The 24608-nt window shown below is 35.8% G+C and overlaps 1 protein-coding gene across 3 annotated transcripts in view; it reads right to left on the minus strand.

Annotated features, from left to right (window-relative positions):
* The window catches only part of LOC136042187 (SH3 domain-containing protein Dlish-like), a 40993-nt gene extending 17478 nt beyond the window's left edge, over positions 1 to 23515 (minus strand). The window contains exons 1-4 of one of the 3 annotated variants that reach the window (XM_065727122.1): positions 23438 to 23515; positions 16793 to 16951; positions 9192 to 9370; positions 4516 to 4723 (exon numbers count right to left, since the gene is read on the minus strand). In XM_065727122.1, coding sequence (XP_065583194.1) covers positions 4516 to 4723; positions 9192 to 9370; positions 16793 to 16841 — 436 coding nt within the window. In that variant the 5' untranslated portion in view covers positions 16842 to 16951; positions 23438 to 23515. Of the gene's footprint in view, positions 1 to 4515; positions 4724 to 9191; positions 9371 to 16792; positions 16952 to 23250; positions 23271 to 23292; positions 23312 to 23437 lie in introns of those variants that run through there. The other 2 variants (XM_065727136.1, XM_065727129.1) reach the window with 2 other exon arrangements.
* Between the last annotated feature and the right edge of the window lie 1093 nt (positions 23516 to 24608).

Genomic DNA, 24608 nt, shown 5'->3' on the forward strand with positions numbered 1-24608 from the left:
ATAAGCAAGTTCCATAACTCAGAGCCATTTCTCCAAGTCGAGGGGGATTCAAACCAGTAAACATATTTATCTGACCTTTGAACTATTTTGAACAAAATGGCAATCTCAAAATTTTGACGGGATGCCCTTTGGGAATTTGCAGCGCGAGCTAATTGCCCATTGATCACTTTTAACTCTTAAAAAAAAAATTGATTTCCTATCAAATGAGCCCCCTCAAAAGTTAATAAGACCACACCTTCCACATGAAAAAAAACTTATGTTCGAATAATGGGCAACTTATATAAGTTACAATTCTTTTCCTGGAGGCTATGGAGGATTTTTCGACCCCTAAGTTATAGTAATTTAAATTTAAGACTATTTTTAACAAAGTTGATATTTCTAATTTTTTATAAGATTCATTTGGAGAAAAAAGGCACAATGAGAGGGGGTAGGGCTTGATACTTTTTAATCATTTTCGATTCTTAAAAAGGGCACAATGCATTTCGATTTCCGATCGAATGAACTTCCTCCCAAATTTATACGGCCACGCTTTAAATGGAAACTTTATATGATAACAATGGACTGCTAGCATAATTTAAAGCCCTTTCCCACAGGCTGGGGGTGGCTTCAAACCCATAACCATAGCTATTTGACATTTGAACAATTTTGAACAAAAGGACTAACTCAAAATTATGGTCGAAAGCATTTAGAAAAAATAGGTGTGAGGGGGGGGGTTGCCTACTGTTTGATTACTCTTGACTCTTAAAAATGGAGCTAGAACCTTCAATTTAAATCGAATGAGGCTTTTCCAAAGTCTATACGATTACTCCTTCCATAAAAACCTTGTATATGAACAATGGACAGCTTGCATAACTTACAGCCCTTGCCCCGTGGGCAGAGGGAGGTTTTATCAATCCTTAAGGAATAATTATTTTAATTAATTAACCTCTTGACTATTCCAGACATAATGGCCATCTCAAAAATTTTATTGGACGCATTAAGGAAAAAAAGGCGTGGAAAGGAGGGGGCATGATGCCCCCCAATCACGTTTGACTCTTAAAAAGAGCACTAGAAATTATTATTTCCAATTGAATGAGCCCCCTCCGAAGTTTATAACACTACCCCTTGCATATAAAGTGCCTCTGGAAAAAAATGGGAGCCTTATGGCCTTGAGGTTGGTGGGGAGGAGGCTAGTTGCCATCGGATTAATTTTAGATCTTAAAAAGGGAACTAGAACTTCCAATTTCTAATCATTTGAGTCCCCTCCGAGGTTTATACGACCAACTTTTCCATAAAACTTGGGAACTCTAGGGGATTGTGCCAACTTGAGAGTTTTTATTATCTGATCTTTGAACTATTTTGTCAAAATGGCTATCTAAGAATTTTTATCATGTGCATTTTGGAAAAGGAGTGTGGGAGGGGGAGCTGGTTGCACTCTGATCACTTTTGACTGTGAAAAAGGGCATTAGAACTCCCAATTTCAAATTGAATGAGCCTTCTCTTAAGTTTATACGACTACTCCCTCCATATATAGTGCTCTTTCAAAAAGAGAGATAAAAAATTGAAGCGTTACGACCTAATCATTTGGGTCCCCTCTGGAGTGTATACAACCGCATTGAAACCTTATTTGCCCCTGGGCATAAGTTACAACCCTTCCCCCGGACTAAGCTGAACCCTAGTAGTTCGTGGTGTGGAGGGGGTTATTTGGCCTTCGATTTCACTGTCTATTACACATTATTTTTACATAGAGTAACAGCTCTGACACATAAGACAAGGACACATAGACAAGATATGATTTATGACATTGGTGCTGAAATACACCTCCATTTTTTATGTTTTGTTGAATGGTAAAAAAAAGATGACGATAAGATTTACGAACGGGCAACGTGTCACCAGCACCATTAGCAAGAAGTTGGCCCTCATCATCAGCAATTAGTTTTAGGCTCACATTATCTTTAAACACTAGCATCTTTGGAAGTCTCAATCTGGTATATACACCACTATATTTTTTCGATAATCCAAAGAAATGTAATCTCTCATTGCCGTGACAACGCTCACATACATTTCTGATCATGTCACCATTAGTGCTTGTTTGGCAGTTTAAATATTTATCCTTGTCAGCATTCAATAAGTCTATCATGTAGATACAATTTCTTGCAATATTTCAGCCTTACTATTTAAAATGATTCGTAACTGTTTATTTATTAAATGATATCGTAACCGTTTATGTTTTTGTTATTTGATGTTTGAATTATTAAAAAAAAGCTATCTAAAAATTTTTATCGGATGGGTCTGGGGAAAAAACGGCGTGGAGAGGAAAGAGGCTAGTTTCCTTCTGATCTCTTTTGACTCTTAAAAAGTGAACTAGAATTTTCAATTTCCAATCAAACGAGCCCTTTCTGAAGTTTATACGAGCATTCCTCCCCCTAGAACCATATAAGCCCCCAATGCATAGCTTACAACGCCTGCCTCTGGGCCCTGGGGGGTTGTGTCAACACCAGAGTTTTTGGTATCTGAACTTTTAACCATTTTTAACAATATGGCTGTAATAAATTTTATCTGATACATTTGGGGAAAAAAGGGCGTGGAGGGGAATAGCTGCCCTTCGATCAGTTTTGACTCTTGAAAAGTGAACTAGAACTTTCAATTTCCAATCAAATGAGCCTTCTTTGAAGTGTATATGAGCGTCCTTTCCATAAAAACCATATATACCCCAAGGCCATAATTTACTACGCCTTTCCCCGGGTCCTGGGGGTTTGTATCGACACCGGAGTTTTTGTTATCTGACCTTTGAAATATTTCAAACATAATGGCTATCTCAAAATTTTGAACTGATACATTTGGGGGGAAAAGGACGTGAGGGGGGGTAGCTTCCCTCCGATCGCTTTTGACTCTTAAAAAATGAACTAGAATTTTCAATTTCCAATCAATTGAGCCCTCTCTGAAGCTTATGTGAGCATCCCTTCCATAAAAACCACATATGCCCCAAAAGCATAACTTACAGCGTCTGCCCCCGGGCCCTAGGGGATTATTTCAACACCACAGTTTTTGTCATCTGATGTTTGAACTATTTTAAAAAAAATGGCTATCTCAAAATATTTATCTGATGGGATTTGGGAAAAAAGGGCGTGGGTGGAGGGGAAGGCTAGTTGCCCTAGGATCCCTTTTGACTCTTAAAAAGTGAACTAGAACTTCAATTTCCAATCAAATGAACCCTGAAGTTTATGCGAGCATCCCTTCCATAATAACCATATATGCCCCAGGGCATAATTTACGAAGCCCACCCACGGGCCCCTGGGGGGTTGTGACGACACCAGAGTTTTTGTTATCTGACCTTTGAACTATTTTTAAGAATAAGGCTATCTTAGAATCTTTATCTGATAGATTTAGGGAAAAGGGCGTGGGAGGGGGGGGGGGCTGGCTGCCCTCCAATCACTTTTGACTCTTAAAAAGTGAACTAGAACTTTTAATTTCCGATCGAATGAGCCCCCTCCAAAGTTTATACGGCCAACCCTTCCATATGAAGTGTCTCTGGGAAAAAAATAATGAATAAATAAATAACAATACATTGAAGCCTTATGGCCTTTACTATAGGCAACACTATAGGGTTGCCTCTGACGTGACTGACAGCATCCACAGAAAGTCAAATGATTGCTGCTAGAGTCTTCGATTAAACCCAATGATAAACTTTTTTTTTTAATCAAACCGACACTAACAATTACAATCCAGATTATGTAAAAGGGAAATTTTAAGCATCGTCTAAGCAACAATAAAGTGGGGAAAAAAAAAAAAAATAAATAAAAGCAGTTATGAATCGCTGGATAACAACTTTGATACAAGGCGATCCCAAAATAAGCTAGGACCGGTACTGATCATTTCTACTCACAACAAGTCATAGTAATCAAATAGACATTACATTTTCCCCCCTTCAAACTGCAATATTCTAAATTCTCTTTTTACAATTCTAGTTTAAGCAGCCACCAAACTTTGGCTCGGAAACAATAACACGCATTGCTAAAAATTACAGGACTAGGTTACATTTCATAATTTTCCCAAATATACAAATAAACAGTACAATGTGTGCACCAATTAGAAAATTTAGTGAGCAGGGTTAGCTCAGAGACTAAATTTTTGCTATAAATTCACTCAAGTAGGTAGTTATGATAAGATTTATTAGAAAAGGTTTTAATCTTACTAGAAAAGATTTATTTCCAGAAAAAGTCAGCTTGTCAGAAAGGATGAAACAATTAAAACTCGCAAATTATGACAGAATTAAACAACAACCACAACAAAAAGCAAAAAAACTGTTAAAGATGTCAAACATATAATATTGTGCAGAGTCTTATGTCAGGAATTATTGAATCTAGACAGCTCTAAAGTTCACAAATTCTTTAATGTTGTTCATAAAAGAATTCAAAACTAATAAGAAAAGAAGATATTCACCCCAATAATACTCGTTTTGATACCAAGTGTATTTGAAATAAATTGATACCAAGCGTATTTGAAAAATAGATTAAAGATATTAAAATCAGGTACCTGGAGCACTTAACGACCCGGGGTCTAAATCAGGTGTGCCACCCTCAGATGCAGCTGGATCTCGAGGAAGTTTTTTCTTGACAGTGAAAGCTAAATCTCCAACATGAGAGGTATAAGGTGTACAGTAAGTCTGAGGAATAAAGCCTTCTTTGCCGTTATCAGCTATGACATAAACCCAATCATTTTCTTGGTAAAGAACATTGACGATCTAAAAAGACGATTGAAACTTAGGACGATCTGACATTGCCTAATAATGAACAAGGTTCACTGCTCTCTCTTTCACCAACTCAGTGTTAGAAAATATGATTCACTATCCAGTTTTTTAAACTTTTCCAGTTCTAATGTGGCGTTCTAAACAGAGAGAAAGTAATATTATATTGCACGAACATATGGCGCTGCCATAATTCGATGTGTTAAATTCATTCCTTATACCACGTCCAATTGTTTCAATACTAAAAATTCAGAATTTAGCTTTAATTTATTAAATATAACATATATTGCTATCATTGGCGAGACAATTATAGTAAATGGCATGACACCACTAATTGGACTTGTGTAGATATATTTGCGTTTCAGGCTGTTAGTGAATCTATTTTAGAAAATATCAAAGTACCATTTCATCTGATTCCCCCCCCCCCAAAAAAAAACTATTGACCTTTGCAGAGAAGCAAACTTTGATGAATATATACTGTGCTGAGATCGTTCACGCTCTACACGCTGCCGAGTAAGCTAGTGTACCCACATGAAGAGTACGTCTTAGAACTTAGAAGCACGGTTGGTTAGGTAACTCTGACCTCGTTGGTTCTTGTGCTAAATCCAAGTTCTGGTTTCGTGTCTGGAAGGAGTGTGGTATGACACGGCAAGGTTTGGTAAATGCAATTCGTTTGAAAACAAAATGACGTTTCGCGAAAGGGCTTAGGTAACACCAGGCTAAATTAGTAGCTGAACTATCAAGTAAAGCCACAAGTGATGCTAATTTCGTATGGAAAGTGCTCAAAAAAGATAATTCAAAAGCCTAAAATGGTGTCAAAATTAATAGTGCTATAATTAATTAACAGTACTAATCAGTAGTATGGTTACTTTAAAAGCGTCTTTTCCGAGCCTGATCCATCATTGTCAAATCAATATGAAAGGGAGCTTGATGGTTGCTTAGGCCAATCAATTGATGAGATCAGTTTTACTGTTGGTCGATCTGCGGTTACTGAGTGCAGTTCTAATCTACAAAAGAAAACTTCTATTAGTATTGATGGCCTCTGAGCAAAGCATCTAAGATGTAGGCTCCCTCTCCTGATTGAGTATCTAACCTTACTCTTTCAGATGATATTTTGGTGTGGTATAGTTACAAATTTATTCAGTACTGGAGTAGTAACCCCGGTTTTAAAAACGGGAAAGCCCTCGGACCAATGTTCTTCTTTTGGGCCAATTGTGGTGTCTCCAGTTTTGTGCAGAGTTTATGAGTAACCAATTATTGACGATCTGATAAGTGTTATACACCGGACAACCCAATCGGCTTCAAGAGAGGAGCAGCCAGCGACCATGCTCACCATTTGATTGCTAATTTACTTCTACAACCTCATGAAAATAATGAGGTATTACATTTTGCTGGTTTAGACGTATAAAGAGCTTTCGACATGGCTGTACACCCGCATATCTTATTGACTGCTTATAAGTGTGGAGTTAATATTTCTGTCATCAAATCAATACGTGACATGTTTTAAAAGTTAAATGCCAGAGTAAAGACAAGGTTCAAGGTTCAATCGGGTTTAATTAAAAAAAGGAAATAACTAAACTTAAAGTACACTGCTCTGTGAAAAAACTCACGTTGAGACCCATAAACATAAAAGATTCTTCACTAGCATACAGTACGGCTCCCACTTCACTCTTCGACACAACCACCACGCCTCCTCATTATATATATTTTTCTAATCTTAATAATAGGGTTCCTCCCTCCCTCCCCAGACGTACAACCACCTCACCTGAATTACTAAAAAATCTAAGCATCATCTAATTTAATTTATCGTTCTTTTTTTATCTTTCACTTATTCATCTTTAACTAAATATTTATTTAAATTATTTTTGAAAGACCCGAGGGAGCTCCTACATCTCAGCTCTTTTGGAAGCATGTTCCACACTTTAGCACATGCTACATCCGGGGAAAAATCTGAACGAACTGTTGGAGTTCGTCTCACTTGAAGGTCAAAGGCAGAGCGCGTGTTTCGATTATGTTGTTCAGATATCAACCGAAACAGATTGTGGAAGGGAGATGGAAGTAAACCGGATAAAAATTTAAAAATAAAAACTGAGCACGACAGACGGTAAAGGGGACCAAGGGACAGATAGTCTTCTACATTTCCAACAATTTTCAATGCACGCTTGTGGATTGAGTCAAGTCTCTTCAGGTGTGATTTGAAGGTTGACAGCCAAATTATGGCACAATACTGCAGGTGAGGTTTCAGAAGTCCGTTGTAAAGTAGACGAAGGGTTTGTCATGCCAGAGTCACAGGAGGCCATTGTAGTATCGTCGTCGAATGCCAGCAGCTCACTAGAGTCGTTGTCATTATTTGAAGTGTCTTCACCGCAGAAGAGTTTGCAGCACCGTGAGGTCCTGAAATTTGGGTTCAGAACACGACTTAGGTCATTCACATGAATCAGAAATAACAGTGGACCTAGATCGATCCCTGTGGCACACCGAAATTTACCACGATATCGTTAAAGGACCTGGCATGGTGGAACTTACTCCGCAAATTCCAGTAAAAAAGGATATTAGAAATGGCGCTGTTACTTCTCGTCCCTGTTTAATAATACTGTCAGTGTGCCACAACAGAATGTTCAAACCACACATACATTTAAAGGTATTGATGTTTCGCAAACTAACTATTCGGATGATAACCTTGATATTAGTGGAAGAGCCTTTGGAATTTAGGAAAATCTTCGAATTTTCAATAGAGTATAAACTTTTTGGTCTTCGATTTAATGAGAGTAAGACTGAGTTCCTGGTGTTCAATCACCACTCAGAGTGCCCGACACATGTTCAGTTAGGAGAACATGTTATACTAAAGCACAAGATATACTGAACGTAAACCGATTGGGTCAAATCTTCGTCATGCGTCAACTTCTGAAAGGTTTTTGCCAGAAAAGCAAGGAATGCGTATGGCTTACTAGTTGCATTAAAGTTTAAATTTAGCCGCCGTATCTTAGCTTGCGTTTTTAATGCATTTGTTGTTCCACAGCCGCTCGCCCTTGTACCATTTTGGTCTCTTCTTACTGTTTCAGATATTTAGGATAAACAGAAGCGTTTCTATAAGTATGCGAAATATTTGCTACGGCTGCCTCTCTGGATTAACACAAGTTCCCTATTTTCGCGGTACAGAGTTGCTAGTCCAGCGTCCACGGTGCCGAAAAGAAATGAGAGATATCGGAGGCAGATATTGGTGAAAGCACCTCTGAAACTGTCCTTCGTTGATCATGCGTTTGTTCTTACATATGACTGTCCTTATTTGTACTTTTTTTTCTTGTCAGTTCCTCTTTGTTTTGGTTTTGTTTGTATTTGTCAGAATTTATTTGTTTCTTTTCCTTTTCTTTCTTATTACTTCATCAGTGTTGTATTTTACATTTATGATGGGCAGTAAATTTATATTATTATATTATATTCGGCAAGGAAATACTACTAGCCTTGCAATTAAATATTATAAATATCGCTTTTATTATTATAAATAAGAAAATCCAATAGATGTGGTCAATATATTCTTAAATATCATAGACAGGCGTGCAAGGAAAAAAGAGACATAAAAACAGTCAAAATGTGCCATCATTTTTTTTAGAATATAGGTTAGCAGCGTTTAGCTTTGGTTAAATAGTTGGTTTGGCCTCCATGTTAACCAAAACTCGATTTATGGAAAAACTTCCTGAAAGTAATGTATTTGAATTGATATGGGGTCACGTTACTTCATTCTAATGCCAGATTTGACAACCAATGTACTTGTGAATTTAAGAGCAGGTTAAACTACTTACTACCTCAAAATCAAAGCACAACAGTGCAAAATGAATGATAAAAATACCAAATGAAGAGGAAGGATTCTAAATTATTTGCTTGGGAAACAGTAGACACGAAAACTCATCAAGCCCCTCAAGAAATACTTACTTCTTGCAAGGCCCCTGCAAAAAAAAATTATCAAGGAGTTCCTCCCTTGGAATTTGTAATATTCCCCTCCCTTGCCAAAGATTTTGAAGGCTTATATGTGACTTGTTGCTAATTCAAACCAAAGAGCAATCAAAATACATGTAGACTAGAAGCATTTGAATAGTATATACATTGACAGTATAATTGTCTAAAAAAAAGAGGCAAATGTATTTCACTGGTTTATTTTCATGACGTATGGGTTTTTATTTTCGTGGAGGATCATAGAAGAAAAACAAAATAAACTGCAAGATTTGATCACAAAAGCCTATCTTCTCTCTCCTCTCTAGTTCACCACTTCAGCTCAGTACATTTAAGTAACATTAATTTTTTTCCGATAAAACTTCCTTTTTTATTTTATTTTCTTGTAAAAGAAAGTAGCTAAAGAAATAGTTAAAGAAACTGAATATTTATATGAACAAATATTTATTTACCTTTACTAAAAAAGACAAAAAAAAATTATCCTGAAAAAACAACTAAAACAATAACAAAAACTTACATTCCCTCTTTTGACTTCAAGTTCATCATCTACACAAGGTGTAAAGTCATGAAGGACTATCATTTTAGAATCGGGAGCTAGACCATGTTCTTTTTCTAGACCAACTCTGACTAAGGTTTCCACAGACGAACTCCCGGTTATTCTGCCAAGGACAGGGGCTCTTGAAAGATCTTTTTCATCTAAAGGTAAAAAGTGATTTTAAAGAATTGAGAGCAATGCAGTTTAAATACATTGCAAACAAAATATTACTTAAACAAGATGACAGACATTCTCATTCATTCCTGTTTTGTTTGTGGGATGGAATTAATATCTAAAATAAATTTTAACAATACAAATAACGTATTCTTATAAAATCTAATTACAAAAAAAAGAATATAACAGAATAGAAAAGAATCTCAACTAAAATATTTCTACCCTTAACATCAAAATTATTCTTAGACAACTAGGCCTTGGTAGCAAATGTTAATAAAAGGAAGCAGAAACAATTATGAAGGACATCCAGAGATATATCGAGTGGTACACAGGGATACCTTAATGATACCCAAGGGACAAATGCTCATTCACCCCCTCTCCATTACTTTTTCTTTTATTTAGCAATACCAACACAAATGAAGGTGGCAATGCAAATTTCCAATAGATCATGGATGCTGTTTTTCACTTACTACATAACATAGTTCATGCTTGTAAACCACGTGTTTAGAACAATATATACTTTTCTGGAGAAAAACAGAACTATATTTATTGGTAATAAATATAGATGATCTGCAGGAAAAATGAAAAAAGAATGTTTCTCTAGTTACAACCATTTAAAGGCTTGCATGATGACTTGTAAGATATTTCAGATAATTTTTTTAATGGATTTAGACGAAAATAAAGTTTTTCATTTTGGCAATACTTATCAACATGATCTCGGATTTTTCTGGGTTCATCATTTGATGCAGCTGGATATGGAAAAAACAACTGTTCAAAATGTGCCAAAATGTAAGAAATTAGATGTGCATCCAACAACCACAGTTTTAAGTACTTTGAACATTTTAACTATAGGCTATTGTGCAAGTACAATTACCCAATTCGTTAAGAGTGGTACATATTTATAAGCAAATACAACCATATTTTATCTTTTTTGGGAGGGGAGATGGTGTAGTAGATAAAATTACTGGAACAGCAAACACAAGGCAATTATATAATTAGCATCTGAATTTATGCAAAAGGTTGCATACGTTTGGTTAAAATGTTGTTAATTTTTCATTCCATTCCATGAAAAAAAAAATTGGAGAAAGATCCAAAGCAAACATTTGTTTAGAAAAATTAAGAAAATAAAATGTAAATAAATGGTGGCATTGATACTCCTGCACTGAAATCCTTCGAGGCCCTGGGGATTGTGCTCTACCACTTGCATCCTCAGTGGTGTCAATTCACAAAAATTAGGATCGGAGGGGAATTGATTTTCAAAATCTAGCTGGGAATTTTGTTATCTTTTCAATTCTTTTAATGAAAATACCATAATTTTTTTTTCAAAATCCTCCCACCGAATTGATGCCACTATGCCCTCATCCTGGCACCATACTGGTCAATGGTATATTAATTACAAAAATAGCTGAGGAATCATTATCATACATAGCAAAAAAAGAAAGCATTTTTGGTGTCATTTTCTTCAATGACACCAAAAAAAGATTAGACAAATATACATTCTTTTCTGCAACAAATTGCCAAGATGGCATAGCACGGGTCATTGCTGAAAGAAGCTCCCACAGCTTTCCAAAAACTTCAATTGAATGGATCGAATTTTACTTCAAAATTTACTTTATATTCAAACAAATAAGAGATACAACTTAATTATTGAAACTTTTAAAATACAATATCTTTTTACTGCATAGTTACAACCCAATTCACTGGGCATTTGAACATTAATCTAAAACAACCTTTAGTTCTAATTTTTAGTTTTGGTATGTGGCATGCTTAATGACCAACAATAATTCCTTATTATACTACTAGCTGGGGCACGACGGCTTCGCCACCGGGCCTCAGCACGGCTCGCGGCAGGCTTCTATATATGAATTCTCATTGTCTCTTGTGTTCTATTGCAGTTTTTTTCAATTTCAATTTTTATTTTTTAATTTTATTTCTTTTTTAGTTTTTTTCTTTTTTTTTAGCTTTTTAGTTTTTTTTAGTTTTTTACCTTTTTATAGTTTTTTCGTCTTTTTTTATTTTCTTTTTCTTTTTTTTTCCGGAACGTGCCGCAGCAACACGTCTGCAAGGTCCTAATTTTTAACTGTGTAAAACTTGCGGATATACAACTGGTAATTCCTCTGATATACTCTGGTAATTCCTCGACATGCATTCTTTTTTTACTTTCTCTTTCAGCCGCAAGCCAGGTTTCGCGTTACTCTTGTAATACATCGATACGCTTTCTTTTGGTAATTTCTCTCTGAGCCGCAAGCCTAACCCCCCCCCCCCCCCCTAAAGCAACACGTATTTGTTGGAATCATGGGAACGCGAGGAACAAGAACAGCCTCACCCTTGGAAGGCCCTGTCAAGATTGTTTTTACAGGGCCTCTATTACGTTTTCCATTGTTGTTTTTTTATGGCAAGACGCATGCAATTGCAAAGCTTTGGTAGGTTAATATTTCGCAACAGTATTATTGATACGCCTATTTTTAGTTGTAGCACGTATGGTAGAAACCCTGGGAGATACAAGGAATTTAAAAATTCTGATGGATAGTTAACCGCTTCATTTGATTGCAGAACTGTGTCGACTGACTTGTAAATGACTGCCTAGTCACGAATCTTGGTCAGAATAATATTATTGATTTCGTGGACGTCTTTGTTCTTGGTTGACAGAATCGCTCATTCACTTAGTCATTTATGATTTTTATAATTGGTTAGAATATTCGGAAATACCTTATTAACCAAATCATTTTTTGACGTCACTAAATTACAGAATTCAGGAGGCAGTTGTATATGCCCTGAAATTGAGTCAACTGGGAACGTTCCGTTTCCAATTGCCAGCAATTGATCTAAAAATGTTTCGGACACACATATTTATAGTTAATTTTAATGTTTTTACGTAGGTATCACAGGTATCGATCTAGGAATAATAGGTAATGTTTGCCTGAAATCTCCCACAAGCAATATTAATTTGGTACCAAAGGGTTTAGAATTTCCTCGCAAATCTTGCAATGGTCGCTCGAGAGCCTCAAGCGATTTTTTGTGAGCCTTTGTGCACTCGTCCAAAACAATAAGTTTGCATTGCTGCAATACTTTACCCATCCCAGATGATTTGGAAATGTTATACATGGAAGTTTCTGTAGATTGCATACTCAAATGCAATTTCAAAGCAGAATGAGCAGCTCTCCCATCAGGCGGCAACGTTGCAGCAATTCCAGACTACGCAAGGGCCAACGCTATATCATTTTTGGATCGAATTGATGCCAGAAGCAATCTAATTAGAAACGTTTTACCAGTACCTCCTGAAGCATCCAAGAAGAAGATTTCTGCAGCTTGGTTATTGACACAATGCATTATCTGACGTAAATACCTTTTTGTTCAGACCTTAACTTAGAAATATTTATTTGTACATACGACAATAGATAAATCGTGTTGTAATTTTGTTCATGATCCAGTTCTACACATGTAGAAATAGCAGCAGTACAATTAAGTGAAGGCATTTTCAAATGCTTGAGAGGTCTGTAAATATACCGCTAAGTGAAAAACAGCTGGACTTCGTTCAAGTATCGAAAATGAAAGAATTCACAACACAGCTTTATTACTGCTTATGTATCTCCCAGCCTGATATTGTACGACTTCATCGATATCACTGATTGCAAGTGCAAGCCAAAAACTGCCATGTCACTGCCTTTACACATTCCCATTGTTTCACCATTAAATTTCAATGCCTTGCAACACGGACAAATTTCAGACATAGTCCTGACTTGAACATCTTAACTCAAGCTATTATCATCGGAAGGGCAGTACTTGAATGCCAGACGATTATACATGCGTTGCTTTTGTAGTACATCAATACACCTTCTTTTTTACTAACTCTGTCAGCCGCAAGCCTGGTTTGACGTTGCTCTGGTGGTTCCTCGACATGCCTTTGTTGACGAAGAGCCTCAAGCCTGGTGTCGCGTTGCTCTGGTGATTCCTCGACATGCCTTCTTTTTTTACTATCTCTGTCAGCTGCAAGCCTGGTTTCGCGTTGCTCTAGTGGTTCCTTGACACGCCTTTGTTGACGTAAAGCCGCAAGCCTCGTTTCACGTTGCTCTGGTGGTTCTTCAACAAGCCTTCTTTTTTACTATTTCTGTCAGCTGCAAGCCTGGTTTCGCGTTGCTCTGATAGTTCCTCGACACGCCTTCGTTGACGTAAAGCCGCAAGCCTGGTTTCGCATTGCTCTGGTGATTCCTTGACACGCCTTCTTTTTTTACTATCTCTGTCAGCTGCAAGCCTGGTTTCGCGTTGCTCTGGTGGTTCCTTGACACGCCTTCGTTGACGTAGATTGGACATACCTAATCTGGCCCTTTCTCTTTGAGCCGGAGTGCCGGTTTTGCGTAGCTCTGGTGTTTCCTTCTGGTGTTCCCTTTTTGGTGACATTATACAATAATTTCTCTTTAACATTAGTGATACTTTCTCTTTGAGCTGCAATATTTCTCTGGGCCGCAAATATATATATTGAATAAGACATCATATTGAATATGACGTCATGTATTATATATTGATGTCATATTGTGACAGACAACAGACAACAGACAGTAGATCTATCTATCTTCTATCTATTGACCTATGTCTTCTATCTATGTTTTTAACTACGTAAAACTTGTGAATATACAATATTCTTTGCTGTCCCATTGTCTGTGCATATAAATAGATTGTCAGGTTTACCGACTCTTGAACATGCAACATATAATTGTCCATGGGAAAAACAATCCGTATTCATATCTATACCTCATTATTCTAATGATTGCCCTTGAGCTTTGTTGATGGTGATTGCTAATTGAACATTCCCTGTGTCCCGGTCGTCATTTATATATCCCCCTGTGCCCCTCGGCGTCCCCGTTGTAGTTGTGTCCCTGTGTCCCGGTCGTCATTTATATTCCCTGTGTCCCGGTCGTTATTTGTGTCCCGGTGTCCCAATCTGTAATTTCTCTTTGAGTGTCCCGGTCGTCATTTATATTCCCTGTGTCCCGGTCTGTAATTTCATCAGTCGACAAACATGACGTCAGTCGACAAACAACTTCATGACGACATACAGCTCAATCCTTATAATGACGTTAGTCAACAAACATGACGTCAGTCGACACACAAACATGACTTCAGTCAACAGACAAACAACTTATTCTATATAAATAAAAATAAGTTGTCTGTTTGTGTGTCTGTCAACTAACGTCATGTTCGTGTGTTGACTGACGTCATGTTTGTCAACTGATGTCATTATAAGGATTGAGCTACCGGGACACAGGGAATATAAATGACGACCGGGACACTCAAAGAGAAATTACAGACTGGGACACCGGGACACAAATGACGACCGGGACACAGGGAATATAAATGACGACCGGGACACAGGGACACAACTACAACGGGGACGCCGGGGGGCACTGGGGGATATACAAATGACGACGGGACACAGGGAATGTTCGATACAATCGAACAACACCACCCCAACACTAGCTGTTGGGGTGGCGCGATGCGCTACCCCAACAGCTAGTATAAAAATAATTTGTTTGTGTACTGAAGTCATGTTTGTCGACTGTCGACTGACTGTCGTCATGTTAGTCGAGTCGACTGACGTCATGTTTGTCGACTGACGTCATTATAAGGATCGAGCATTATGCCGTCATGAAGTTGTTTGTCGACTGACGTCATGTTTGTCGACTGACGAAATTACAGACCGGGACACAGGGAATATAAATGACGACCGGGACACTCAAAGAGAAATTACAGACTGGGACACCGAGACACAAATAACAACTGGGATACAGGGAATATAAATGACGACCGGGACACAGGGACACAACTACAACGGGGAAGCCGGGGGGCACAGGCGGGATATATAAATGACGACTGGGACACAGGGAATGTTCGATTAGCAATCACCATCAACAAAGCTCAAGGGCAATCATTAGAATAATGAGGTATAGATTTGAATACGGATTGTTTTTCCCATGGACAATTATATGTTGCATGTTCAAGAGTCGGTAAACCTGACAATCTATTTATATGCACAGACAATGGGATAGCAAAGAATGTTGTATATTCGCAAGATATAAGTAGATAAGGCTTTGTATATGACGTCATTATAAGATGATACTACAGACCGGGACACCGGGACACAAATGACGACCGGGACAAGGGGAACATAAATGACAACCAAGACACTCAAAGAGAAATCACAGACCAGGACACCAGGACACAAATGACGAACAGGACATCGGGAATATAAATGGACACAGGGAACACAGGGAATATAAATGACGACCGGGACACTTTAAGAGAAATTACAGACCGGGACACCAGGACACAAATGACGACCGGGACACGGGGAATATAAATGACGACCAGGACACAAGGACACAACTACAACGGGGACGCCGGGGGCACAGGGGGGATATATAAATGACGACAGGGACACAGGGAATGTTCGATTAGCAATCACCATCAACAAAGCTCAAGGGCAATCATTAGAATAATGAGGTATAGATCTGAATACGTACTGTTTTTCCCATGGACAATTATATGTTGCATGTTCAAGAGTCGGTAAACCTGACAATCTATTTATATGCACAGACAATGGGACAGCAAAGAATGTTGTATATTCTTAAGTTTTACGTAGTTAAAAACATATATATATATATATATATATATATATATATATATATATATATAAATATATATATTCACAGGTGGAACACAGGGACACAACTAAAATGGTGCGTAACTTATATGGCGTGTAACGACTTACGCGCGAGGGAGGGGGGCTGGGGGTGGCGCGAAGAGCCACCCCAACATTTAGTTTTATATATATATATATATATATATATATATATATATATATATATATATATATATATAGATTATACTGATAATATTTGAAAATTGGGATTTATTGCTCCATTCTAAGATTATGAAAAACACCTTTTTAAGGTATTTTCATTAAAAATAACATTTATTATGGAATTATGACAGGGAATTTATTATGGACACTCTTGTCAAAAATAAATCAAAACCACCTACCATTTGAACAAAGCATTTCTCAAATTAATTTGTGCCTCATTATGTGTCAGTTTCTAATAGGAGTTCGCATTTTTTCCCCTTCTTTTTATTGCAGGTATATATACCATTTAGTAGAAATTTATTCTTGACGACAACAGCTTGTATGAATAAAATGATGCCTGTTGTAAAGAAAGCCAACTTTGTCTCCATGCAAAAATTTGCAATAGCTACAATAAAAACAACAATGGTGGTAATTTGGCAGTTCACTGTAAAAGCCTAACTACAATCACGAATTTCGCACCCAGTGAGAACCAAGCAGATCAACTTTTTTGATTGGGGTTCTTTGAAAATATAAAGACACCTTTATGCAGTTGCTACCCAGTTTTGCCTACCTTTCTTCTTTTTTGCTCTCCTAATTCTGACAGGGCAGAGAAAAGCCATCACAAAAGTTCAAAATCTTTCTCTATGCCCTAATCTTCTATTACTGCGTATTTGTCCTGTTTGCTTCTTTATTGTGAATTGTGATTGACATTAGCCATTCATGATGGGTACTGAAAACAATACTAGATTAGTTATAATTGGTTGTTGCTCCAGTCATGCATATGATTGAAATTGATAAAATATACAAGGTGACAAAAAAGAACTATATTAAAACTGTTATAAGTAAAAAATGTTATAAGCCAACTGATATACACAAATAACAACTGTTGTAACAAACCATTATAAGTCAACAGTTTTCATAGCCACTGTATACATGGATAGAGCTGTAAACAGGATCTGAAGGAAGAATCATTTGATACAACCCAAAATATACTAGCATAAAAAAACAAATGTTTGATCCTTGCTATAACCTTGCTATCTGACTACTTAACAATGCAAAGATTATGCCTCCCTTAGAAGCTAATAGCACAAAATGTTTAACTAGATTTGAAAAAAAAGTCATTTAGCCCCTATTCTCTTCTCACTACACAAATTTAAAGTTTCCCCATGCCCCTTCTTTTCCCCAACAGTGCCTAAAAGTTTCAATCCTATCTACCAGACTGTTCCCAACATATTGGATATATTATCATCAATGAACTGGAAACACAAAGTATCTTTGAATTTGGTCAAGTATATGTGTTTTTCCAGAATGTACCAAGGGAAACTCTGGTAGTCTTGACCAAGCAAACAATCCCTAAGAGCTCCTAGCTGATTGGACAATCAAAACCAAACATGGTTGCCTATTCTACTAAAATCAGTACATTAAGAATGGGCAACGTACATAATTTAGGGCCACTGCTCATGGGATTTAGGGGGTGATGTCAATACCAGACATAAACTCATTAGATCTTTTCATATCTCTGACCAAAATAGTCATCTCCAAATTTTCATCTAATTGTTATAGAGGTACAATGGATAGCAGAAAAGGGTATAGGAACAAGGCTGGTTGCCCTCCAATCACTTAAAACAGGTCCTTAAAAACAGCATTACAACTTTCAATATCCAATTGAATGAGCCCCAAACCAAGTTTCTATAACCACCCTTCAATATAATGACACACAAAAAACCAAAATTACATTGAAGCACATAAATCATGACTTTTAAAGTGTGGCAGCAATTTAGTACTGCCCTTGAACATATTTTTTAAACTGACCAAATTCACTCCTTTTTTTGTCTGATTGTTTTTGTCTTGATTTCAGAACATCCAAAGTTTTCACAACTGTTTTTAATCTGGCTCAAGTGACTTTAGCAGAGGTGCAATAGGAACTAGGCAAGCTAGACACATGCTTAAGGTTCCCTTAATTTAGGGGGCCAAAAATTAAGGTTTTAATTCTTGTAATGTATTTTTATTTAATAGAAAACGTGATATTCATAACTATTCTGCATTGGAAGCACTAATGTATCCTCTCTACAAATACACAGGCTGCACACACATAGATTGACTACCCTACAACAGGTGCTGTACTCGTTTTTACAAATTCCCCTGCTTAAACTGTAGAGACTCACTTGTTTCCAAAATTATTCTGCAAAAAGACCAACAGGAAAAAAACAAGCAATTTTTTTGAAGATGAAACAAAAGGAGAAAATACAAGTCTAGGATCATCTCAAGTCAATTATGAAACTAGGAGTTTTGTAAACAATACTGCATTGTGGCCAGAATACTTAAAAGACACCATACATGAGCATTCCCTCTTATTCAGGAGCAAAAATCCCTGTCCTTGGCAAATCCCAAATCTCCATTTCAACACTCATGGTTAGTCAGTATCCTTTTTCACTATACATTGAAAACTGAATGCTGGCAAACACATTTTGGTCTTGCAGAGCATAATTCTTGAATGTGTTTACAAGAAAAATATTATTTTTTAAGGACTACAATAAGGAATGTAATGGTACTGCTTCTATTGTTACTACTTTAATCAAGTAGTGGCAGAGACTAGGTGTAACTTTAGGGTCCATTTAAGGGCATTAAATTGAATTTGCAAGCATAATAACTATTGCATCTGGGAACAGCATAAAAAAGGCATTGAGTTGTGTGTTGACCTTGTCTCTATGTAATTAATGGAATTGTCTCCAAATATACCACTTCAGTTCTTAGAATTAAAATTCTTATAAGTTCAGTATAATTTTCAGCCATAGGAAGGCATTTCTACCAAGTCTTCTATATAAATACTAAGTTGTATTGTCCTGAATGCTTTACTACACAGTTCATTTGATCACCAAAAACATAATGAAACTGTCAAGTATACTCTTGTGAAGATTTCAGGTACAGTTTCCCCCCTCTCTAAGGACCTCTTAAGCTTTCAAATACATTTTGTCCTGACTGAAATTAGATACCAAACACAAATACTTGATATAGGGGTGGATCCAGGATTTTCTTTAGGGGGAATGCATAATAGATTGTCTGGATAAACTTGCAAACAAAGAAATACCCGCAATTTAAAGGAAGCCTTGACAATTATGCATTGTAGGTAGGTAGTGGAAATGGTGGTGAATTTAATATAAATCTTGTGAGGGTTAAAGTTCGAATTTAAAATGGTACAAAAATACTGATACAAAAAGTAGTAAGATATAAAGACCATCCCATCATAAAAAAAAAAAAAAAACTGTTCACCATCTATAAAGAAAAAATGATATTTAATATTTTCTGCATAATTTTTTGTCTTTGCACTTCTGACCGTTTAAGTGAGTGAGTTAACCCTTTTATTGTCAAAAAAATAAAATAGGTCTTGAACCATCTTTTGGGGTCATGGTCTCTGTGTGACAATTTGTATAGGTCAAATCATTTAGCATGTCACCTAACTTTGTGGCATTGCTTAGTAACTATGAAAGTAATGAAAAGTAGGAAATGAGGATAAAGCTACAACTTGTATATTTGTAAAAGATATATTAAACACTAAATACTAGTTCTTTTAGGAATGTAACAAGAAACATAGAAGACATTTAAAGCAAGAGTTTTAAGTATAGGCAATAAAGTATTAACTAATCACTGTCTCTTTTTAAAGATAATGTTTTAATAAACAGTGTCAACTTTGATGAGATCTCAAAAATTTACTAATCAAAATTTTACTTTTCATAATAACATGGCATATTCTTCCACATTTTGAAGTTTGATATATTTTGCTTAAATTACAGAATTCACAATTTTATAAGAAAAAGTTTATTTCTCTATTTCCACTCCAGCCATATCTATTTATTACACAGTCAATGTCTACCTCAATATTGTGGTGAATGTTTATAATGGCTAGTCCTGTCAGTTTAGAGCTCTTCATTAGTATTTCCTCTTCTATTCATCCTAAAATCCCCAAATAAAGACCAAAATTGTCAGAAAAATATGAACTCTAATAAAGATGCATGTAGGTATTTGCTTTGAACTAAGTATAAGAGTCAAAATGCTCTTTAAAAAACAAATAATTATGTGTTTGTTATTTTTGTATTTGACCAGCATAGATTGATGATTTAAATTCTCAGGGTTTCAAGCTGTAGTAGATTTTTAATTTTTTTTTTTTTTTTTTTTTTTTTTTAATCTTGAGACTTTCAGATATTCAATTCAAACATTTAAATCTTAAAAAGTCTGTGTAGCACAAAAATAAAAACTTAAAATTTGACTCAGATTTATCATTAAGTAAAAGAATTGTCCTCTAAAAATCTTGATTTATAAACAACTAATCATGGAAATATAATTAGATGGCATGTATAAAAATCCTCAGCAGTATATATAGCAGTTTAGACAATTTTATGGCCAAAATATTCAACACCTGTACAAAAACATAACTATATTTTGTGACTTGTTGGTATTGAGAAGGTGAGAAATTCTGAAGTAATATTGTAGTTGCATTCTGTTGTCATGATTAACTCAAGTTGTATGAATTTCCACTTTTTATCAGCATTTTATTAGTAAATGTTTGAAAAAAAAATCAATGTCATTCCTCTGATTCAAATGAGAATTCAGAGACCTATCTATACCAGCTAGATAAAAAAATAAACACATAATTATTTGCCTTCTTTTATAAACAATTTTTCAAAAATTTATTTTTCTTAAATGATTGCTCCAACCTTGGAAGGAGTATTTTGACTCATATACTTAGTTTTAATTATATAATTATACAAACTTTTATTACAGTTCTAAAGAGCCTGGCCTTTATTTTAATGTTTTAGGATGAAAAGAGGAGATGATATGTCATATAATGCAGAGCTTTAATTAGATGAAAATAGACAGTAAAGTGACCACCATTTCCTCACCAAAATCCAAAACTTAAATTAATAATTTTTGCACTTCTCATAAATTTACTTTCTATTATACAAATACCCTAAAAAAAAAACAATGTTGCAAAAACCACCCTATTTTGCAAAAAAAGCAAACCCAAAAAACCAAAGAGACAGCCAAAAAAGCAATGATATCAATTTCTTCCCCTCAGTGCCATAGCAAGACTTGGAAACAAAAATTTTTACAGTAAAAAGAAGTAAATATTTTGCTTTTCAGCCCTGTTGTGAGAGCACAATCCCAAAATATCATTTTAACAGCCTAAAGAAGTTAGGATTTTAAATTTCCCCTCCTTGTTATTACAAAATAAAAATTGCCTCCCAGTTGGCTTTTGCAGTAATACAGACAGATTCCCTTGATAGATCTAAATTTAATTAAATACTTTTTGGCAGTATGCAACATTAATCAAATCTAACAGAGACCACACAAAGTGACTAGAACCTTGTTTCAAATTTGTTTGCTAAAAGAAATAGTCTTAATAATCAAAAACTTAATAAAAACTCAACTATTTTGAATTTGAAACCAACTAAGTTGAAAACTAATTACAAAAAAATAACTTTTGTCACAACCCAAACCAGAGAAAGTGGTCTCAACTGCAAATTCACCACTATGTCAGGGGGGGGGATGGATCTACTACTGACTTGATAGCTATTTATATTCACATTTTCAAGGGAGATTTTTATACATTTAGATTTAAAAATATTACTTTTATTGATACATGAGAGATTTTCTTGGGGACAGGGGGGGGGGGGGGCTGAAGAATTGTCTGTAGAGTAGGAGTTTTCTGTAGAGTGAATCTCCATGGGTAGGGGATATTGTCTGCAAATTCCTTTTCTTTTGAGATTCCAGCAATAATAACAGAAATGAAGTTGTCAAGTATACTCTTGTGGAGATTCGGGTAAAAAAAAAATGAACTAGAAAGAACAAGAGGATTCTGTATTTGAAGGAAGTCAGTCTATGATGAAATATCAGTATCTAATTGAGCAAATTTATGTAAAACTCAAACCCTCACATCTTGTTGTTATACAGAAATTGAGAAGAACTGTATATGCTAATGAAAAGCTCTGGTTTATTCATTGGGTCTGGACTGGTCATTGGGGCTCTGGGTCTAATCTTGGAATTGTAAGATTCTACTTTAGCTACTCTTAGATATCTTGGTAGGGGATTAGGTTTGGAAAATAAAACATTCAGGAATGAATCCAAGGCCAAAAAAAACATTCTGGCAAGGTATTGCCAAGCTTCTATGTTAACACTTTTCTGATTTCTAAGTCTTAGAAATTTACCAACTTGACAGGTACCTATTGAAATTTTGACAAGACAAAATTTTTACTTAATTTTCATTGAGCAAAGTTCAAAGCTCAAAACAATTCTGTTGTATCCTACATCATTTAAGCAGACCATCTATTTTGCAAGGTTTCACTTTCATAACACAAAGATTTTCAAATGTAACTGCCCTATAGAGGGTAGGTTTAAAATTCTAGTTAATTAACTTCTTGCTATCTCAGAAAGGGTTTAGGTTAGGAAAATGAAACTTCTAGGGATGGGTCTACAGTATGTCCCAGGAAGGCATTTTAAAGTACCCGCCTCTACTCCTTCTCCCTCTAGAGGGCCCTGAAATTTGCCTACATGACAGATCTAGCCTATATTATTGAAATTTTGACAAAACAACATTTTACCTTAATTTTCAGTAACTAGTTGCCTTTTCTCTGCCTTTAGTCCTGCAAATGTAATTACTGTTATTTGAGCAGAATTTTGAGCCATATCAATGTTTTTTTTTTTCAATATCTAGGAAATGTATTTGCAAATCTTTAAAACCTTATAAAATGGAGTTGAGCAAAGTTATGAAGCTGAAAACAATTATTTTACAAGGTTTCACTTTTATAATACACATAGGCCTATTTTTAAAAGTCATCAGAGGCCAGGGCTCTCTAGAGGGAGAAGGAGTAGAGGTAGTTTCTTCAAAATACCTACCCAGGACATACTTTAGCCTGTAGACCCATCCCTGAAAGTTTCATTTTCCTAACCTAAACTATTTCCGAGATAGCAAGAATTCTATTAACTAGAATTTTACCAAGGGTAGGTACTTCAAAATATCTTCCCCTGACATACTTTAGTCAGTAGACCTATCCTTCAAACTTGCGTTTTCCTAACCTGGCTCCTTTCCATGATAGTAACAAGCAGCCAAGCTAAACTAGAATTTTACGGCTCCTTTAGACTAGATGCAATCAAAAACAAGAATTCTAATCTTTAACCAACTCATCAATTCTAGATACTTTTATTCATCAAATGCAATTACTTTTCAAAGAAGCAAAACTGCCAAAAGGTCTTTGCGTTTGTTTCTTCTATTGAAAAAGCTGCGGAGAGCAAACCGTTGTCGCGAAGTATTTGAGATTAACTTCGATAGTTCTCTGTCCTAATAGCGCGTTTACACGGAGAGGAAAACTTGACGGGAATCCTGTCTCGGAGACAGGATTTATGTTTACACACAGAGGGAAAAGTGGGAAAAGATTTTTGTCCTTTTGGCAGAAAATTTGAAAATTTTGTAAGCATGGATGAAACCAACAGGAATATTATGATAGCAGTGTCATAAATACAAGGCTTGTCCTGCACCATCAGTAATTTTGGGATGATTCTTTACTGGCATGTTATTTGTTTGTCGGCCAAAATCAACAAAACTGTAAATATTCTCGTTCTTCTTGCCTACACATCAAGCAGAATTGGTCAAAAACGGTCTCGGTGAAAGGAATCCTTGCTGGTTGCTAGACTTTAAAAAAAAAGAAAAAGATCCGTTGATTTTTGAATTTAAAAAAGAGGGAATAGTTGTGGGAAAAGTCAAAGTCATGGCCAATTGTAGAAAAAAGCCAAGACAGATTGTTGAATTAAGTGGGCAGCCCAGTCAAGGGTTAATTTTATAAACTGCACCGTGAGAAATTTGAAATTTTCAACTGACAAAATCAGATTGGTAAAACAAGCTTAGCAATTATAAGTGGAATAAAAGAGTTTATAAAACCAATTTATAAATCTGTATTTTAAAGCGTTGTTACCACAGCCATAATAATCACTATAAACTCGCGTTCAAACTTATCTGTGGGATAACATTCTTATGATCTGGATTATAAGTGGAACTGCAAATTGAGGATCCAAATTAATAGTTTACAATCAATGTTGTTATTTTCCAACTACGTAATCGATTGTTTTGAGTTTATGTTCCGTAGTATTTAACATCACTAAGAACCTCTATGGCAGCTTGCCATTCAATTTTAAATCATACTCGGGGCCTTTACTGCCATTGTACGTTATTACGCAAACATGTCTATCAGTTGCCTTTGGTTTTGTTATGGTAATATTATTGGTTGTTGGGTCCCATATGATTCTATATTTCTTATCTTGTCCACTGCTTAAATGAAAGGAAATGGTAGCTGTTTACATATTATTGCTTTTATCATTATTTCTATGTTACTTTTACT

This window comes from Artemia franciscana, chromosome 2 (assembly GCF_032884065.1).
Source record: "Artemia franciscana chromosome 2, ASM3288406v1, whole genome shotgun sequence".
Classification (NCBI taxonomy): Eukaryota; Metazoa; Arthropoda; class Branchiopoda; order Anostraca; family Artemiidae; genus Artemia; species Artemia franciscana.